Source organism: Trichechus manatus, unplaced genomic scaffold, assembly GCF_000243295.1.
Source record: "Trichechus manatus latirostris isolate Lorelei unplaced genomic scaffold, TriManLat1.0 scaffold00050, whole genome shotgun sequence".
NCBI lineage: Eukaryota > Metazoa > Chordata > Mammalia > Sirenia > Trichechidae > Trichechus > Trichechus manatus.
The window spans coordinates 11705988-11711592 of NW_004443986.1; the positions used below are offsets into that span (position 1 = coordinate 11705988).

Below are 5605 nucleotides of genomic sequence, written 5' to 3' on the forward strand. Positions count from 1 at the left end.
TTTGGTATAAGTGCTGCAGTTCTTTTTCTGGCCAAGTTAACTCTAAGGCTGAATTACTGATGTTGCTTTGTGGGTTTTCAGGGCTATTATACTTTTTCAACAATTATGATTTTGACATGAGTCATTAAATCAAGCACATTCAAAAAATTATGTTATTTTTTAATTATCTTAAGACTTATGACCACATTAATTTACAAATCTGTGCCAATAATATATCTCCTCTATCTTAATCCTTCTAATGAGTTGGTAAAAGCACCATAACCAATCATATATATACAGTAGTTCAACAGTTTTATGTTTTTGAATAGCTGCTTAAAGACAATTCTGAATTACAACTTAGTAAAGAATTTAAAAGCAAAATTCAACTTGCTACTATTATCTCCTCATGCTGACTTTTAAAAGTATCTGAACTTATAGAGCATCTATAAAATGTGAGAAGTGTTAAATATTCTTTATTTGATATCATAAACAAACCACACTGAAATGGCTTTTGTTAACTAAAAGGCAACATCTTAGACACAGGGAATTTTAATTAGAGTGACATAGGTAAGAGCCAAGATAAAGTGGCCATCGCTACCTTATCTCCAGCCCTTGCATTTAAACAGGCTGATGAATATAAACTGAAACACAGAGACGTCTTCTCTGTTCCATGAGACAGTGAAGAGGTTTCCCCAGTATTTAAATATATTTATATAACCAGTTACATACATCTAAATATAAAATCAATTTACTATAGGTTGTGAGATGGCATTTACCATCTTTGTGAAAAATTGAACATTACTAATCCAACCCAGCCTCAACTCCAAATGTATCTTTAGAAGCAGAAAGGAGTGATAACACTTGTTGAACTGAAATTACTATCAAAATTTAAAAAGTTTGATCATATTGATTTAACTGCAGCCAATCTTATTTAATTCAGGACTGTCCGACAAAAACACTCTGTCAGACACTCATGATATGAATTCTGGTGTATGCGATCAATTTAAATACGGTACATATAAAAAAAAGTCACAGGGCATTACTATTTTGTAATAAATAAGGCAGTGGCCAACTATTACTCATTAGTAGCTTTCTTGAGGTAAGCTATCAAGTCTGCCCTTTCTGCCTTCTTCTTAATGCCAGCGAAGATCATTTTTGTTCCAGGGATGTACTTCTTGGGATTCTCCAAATACTCCATCAGTGTGTCCTCTCCCCAAGTGATACCTAGGCAAGGAGAGATGCACTAGTTAAGTATTTCACACTCTTGATAAAGGGTTTACCATAGGCTAAATTCATGCAATTTGTACAATCGGTTATTTAACAATTGTACCCCTCATACCTTTGGTCTTATTGGCATCCGTGTAAGTGAATCCAGGGGACTGACCCGTCTTCCTCCCAAACAAACCATGTAGATTTGGCCCAGTCTTGTGCTTGCCTCCCTTTTCCACAGTGTGGCACTGGGCACATTTCTGAACAAAAATCTTCTTGCCCTTCTCAACATCACCCATTTTGAATTCTAAAAATGAAAGCTCCAAATAAGTAATTTTCCCCCCAAGAAACAAATACAATAGAAACCAATGATCACTCCAGCCACTTAATTACGAATCATTACTACTCTACGACATTAAGTACCAGGTTGAGTTTTGTTTTACTTAGTACATTTCCAACAAACTCTTTAATATCAAAACAGTATTAAGAAGGAGAATCTCCTTAAATACACACGCTCCTGTCTGTGTGTCTGTAAGGGACTGAAGGTTAAAGCCCAAATAAGCAAAATGGGAACCTAGTTCAAATCTCAGTTTCAAAACACCAGGTCAAGGTCACAAAGTGTCACAATTATGATTAAGTGAAAGGGTAGGTGAGGACTCTGCGAGGTCTCCCCCGGAGCCATCATGAGATCACCCATGCAGGCCGGTTTCAAGGATAAAAACCGCCTTTCTGGGACGCCTCAGCAGGTTAACGGAAGGAATGACTGGTGGTCTGAAGAAATGACCCCTTATTAGAGAAACGGCAGGTTTTCCTCTCTTTAAAGGAGGGCAAGAAGTGCCGCTCACTGTCTCCCTACTCCCCCTGATCGGGGAGCAAGTCTCGTCTCCATCACTTTCACTGCACCTCAGCACCGACAAGGGGAGGGCCCTCGTCTTCGTCGGATCCGCAGGACCAAACCGTCTTCAGACCTTCAAGGCTTTCGCTGAGTCCCTGTTTCTACTTTGATGGGGTTCCGCTGCCATCAAACCTGGCCCACTGGGTTCTGCCTGACCACAGCCTAGGGTCATCACTCCAGGCCCTGCCTGCCCCACGCGGGCTCCACCCGGAGGTCCCCGGGCGCGGGCCTGTAACCGCCCGCGCGGCCGCCATGTAGGTGTGCGCCCCTCACAGCTCAGCCTCCCAACCCACTGAGGTTTCCGGGGCCCGGTGCTCACCACTGTCTCGTCGCGCGCGATTCGAAGGTCACCGCTCAGAAGCCCAGTGTCCCGCTCTCTAAGTCCAAGGACACGCCGGTGCAGGCCTATGAACCGGTGTCGGTGCAACCAAACTCGCTCCGCCCTCCTGCGGCCTGGCGCGTGGCCTGGCCGTCGGCTCCGGGGAGACGTCGGCCGCACCTCATTGGCTCCAGTCTACCGGGCTTGCGTCAGCGATTTGCGCGCGCCTGCCGGCTAGCAGGGTAGGCTGTACCGCGTGGTGCCCTATCTCTCGAGGCCTCGCTTGCCGGGCCTTTACGACAGGCCATTGGACGTACGACGTCGAGGTTGTGCCGGGCGGGGCTGACAACCCCAACGCCGGCTTTTGTGCGCATGCGGATATTGGTGGGTCTCTCGGAGGTGAGGCGCCGGGGGGATGTGGGGCTGAGGTAATACCTCTTGAGCCGTGACGTAATGCGCTTTGAGAAGGGTGTTTTGCCTTCTTAGAGGAAGCCGCCCAAACTTTGACGTATCTACATGTGTCTTGACTACTATCCTTGCAGCTGGCGACCTTTAGCCAGAATGGGTCGTACTTTCACAGTTGGTGGAACCTAGAACCAGGAGTTAAAAGATTTGGACAAAAGCCTGTGCCCTTGTTTTTGTTCCACCACCACGCTGTTACTTTAAGTCATCTTCTTCCAAATCTCCCTTTGATGGTCGCCCCAAGACTGGGGAAGGTGCTGTAATTGCGGAAGAGACAAGGTTATAGCCCTGAACCCTCACCTGCAGGCTTCTTTTCTGCCAACCGCCCTCCTCCCAGTCTGTGTGTGGAAAGAACGTGGAGGGTGGAGGCAGCATCTAGGAAGAAACATTAATTTTAGATCATTAGAGGATTCTTGAGGCGTCCTGGTGTCATAGTGGTTAAAGTGCTCGGCTGCTGACTAACCAAAAGGTTGGCAGTTTGAGCTTACCAGCCGATCTGTGGGAGAAAGATGTGGCAGTCTGCTTCCATGAAGATTTACAGCCTTGGAAACCCTAATGGGGGCAGTTATGCTCTGTCCTGTAGTGTCGCTGTGAGTGGAATGGACTTGCTCTGTGGGCTGGCAATCATAGCTCTGCTGACAAGTGCCTGGAGGTACCCTACCCTGCAGGAAACCTCCTGCCCTAAAGCTTTCAGCTCTCTTGCTCAGTGGGTCAGCTCACCCATTGTAGCTGCTTTGCTTTGTAGGCTGGGAAGCCAACCACTCTGTCTCACTCCAGTCTTGGTTCTTCTGCTGCCATTTCTCTGCTGCTGCTGCTCGATGTTTAGAGCTGTCTCTGGTGCTATAGCACTCTCTTTTTTCTGTCTCCTGGGTCTAGAAGGTTCTCAGTGCAAGGACGCTGCGTCCAAAGGACAGACCCCACTCCTTTCTTTTCAGGTAGTGAGTTCCCCTCCTCCAGTTCCTGGGATTGGCTCATTTTAAGCCTAGCAGGATGGCAGAACTAACCAATTCCCTTGTCAGGTTTCCATACATCTTATTTGCATGGTCCAACCTTCACAAGGGCTCCATGTACCTTATTTGCATAATTAGCAGGCTGTCCAGTCTGCTTGGTGGGCCACAAGCACCTTATTTGCATAGTTCCACCCAATCATTGTGTGAGAGTTATAAGACCATGCATGGCTAGAAGGGTCATATTAAGTAATTCACTACACTGCATTATCTTTCATCACTTTTGGAAAATTCTCAGCCATCAACTCTTCAAATATTGCTTCTACTCTATTCTTTCTCCTCTCTTTCTGGGACTACACTTAAATGTACATTATACAGTATCACTGTATGTTCTATGTATCTTACTATCTATTTTCCAACATTTGGTCTCTGTACTTCCATCTAGTTTCTTCTAACCAGTGTTTCAGTTACCAATTCTTTCTTCAGCTGCATCTAATCTGCTGCTAAAACTATCCACTGAGTTATTAAATTTTTTCTTATTATTCTGTTCTAGAATTTCTCTTTCTTTTTTCAAAGCTGCTATGTCTTTTTTCTTTTTGTAGTTTCCAGTTTCGTTCTAAAATTTTCAAGGTTGGCTTTTATCTCTAGAACACAATAAGCATAGATGTTTTACAGATGCCTGATAATTCAAAATCTGGAGTCACTGTGATGCCTTTCTTGCTTCTGCTGATTCTCTCTTATATTGTGTGTCTAATTATCTTTGTTTGTTGAACATTTTATTTGAAAAACTTGTTTGTAGAGACAATTTGAGGCCTAGGCTATTACCTTCTTCCAGAGAGAATTTTCATTTGGTTCTGCCAGCTAATTGAAGGCAACAGAACTCCTTATTCCAAGTTCAAAACTTGAAGTTTTTCTTGGCCACCCAGAAAAGAAGTCAGGCTGAAGACCTTGTGAGATCTGGTTTTCTTCCATTTCACAATGTTTCATTAGATTTAGCCACATATTTACCACTTTTTTGACCCTTCTTTCTTGCATTTAAGATGTTCCTTCTAGGATAATTTTCCATCTTTCTGACATACATTCTCTAGAAGTTTCTCTAGTAAAGATCTTTTCGTTATGAACTCTCATCTTTGGTTTTTCTGTAAATATTTTTTCCCCTCATTCTTTTTTTTTTCTTTTTTCCTATACAAAAATTTATACATAGTTATGTGACTCTAATTGCTCTCCCCATACTGTGACAGCACACTCCTCCTTTCCACCCCTGAGACCCCATGTCCATTCAACCAGCTCCTAGCCCTCTCTGCCTTCCCATCTCACCTCCGGAAAGAAGCTGCCCATTTAGTCTCTTGTATCTACTTGAGCTAAGAGGCACACTCCTAAAGAATATCACTTTATTCCCACAGTCCAGTCCAATCCCTGTCTGAAGAGTTGGCCTCGGAAATTGTTTTAGTTCTGGGCTGACCGAGAGACCAGGGGCCATGTTTTCTGGGGTTCCACCAGTCTCAGACCATTAAGTCTAGTCGTCTTACTAGAATTTGAGTTCTGCACCCCACTTTTCTCCCGCTCCATCTAGGACTCTCTCGTGTTTCCTATTAGGGCGGTCATTGGTGGTAGTTGGGCACCGTCTAGTTATTCTGGTCTCAGGCTGATGAAGTCTCTGGTTTTTGTAGCCCATTCCGTCTCTTGGGCTACAACTTTCCTTGTGTTTTTGGTGTTCTTCATTCTCCTTTACTCCAGGTGGTTGGGACCAATTGATGCATCTTAGATGGCCACTTGCAAGCTTTTAAGACCCCA

The 5605-nt window shown here is 44.2% G+C and overlaps 1 protein-coding gene across 2 annotated transcripts; it reads right to left on the bottom strand.

Moving 5' to 3' along the window:
• Window positions 1-247: 247 nt before the first annotated feature.
• Window positions 248-2528, bottom strand: LOC101340375 (cytochrome c). 2 transcript variants are annotated; one of them, XM_023732344.1, is made up of 3 exons: window positions 2403-2528; window positions 1319-1495; window positions 248-1203 (listed from the first exon to the last, which is right to left on the bottom strand). In XM_023732344.1, the coding sequence occupies exons 2-3, from the start codon at window positions 1485-1487 to the stop codon at window positions 1055-1057; spliced, it is 318 nt and encodes a 105-aa protein (XP_023588112.1). In that variant the 5' UTR covers window positions 1488-1495; window positions 2403-2528; the 3' UTR covers window positions 248-1054. The 2 variants fall into 2 exon arrangements, with proteins under 2 accessions (XP_023588112.1, XP_004377525.1); XM_004377468.2 differs by lacking the exon at window positions 2403-2528 and having other exon boundaries at window positions 1319-2373.
• Between the last annotated feature and the right edge of the window lie 3077 nt (window positions 2529-5605).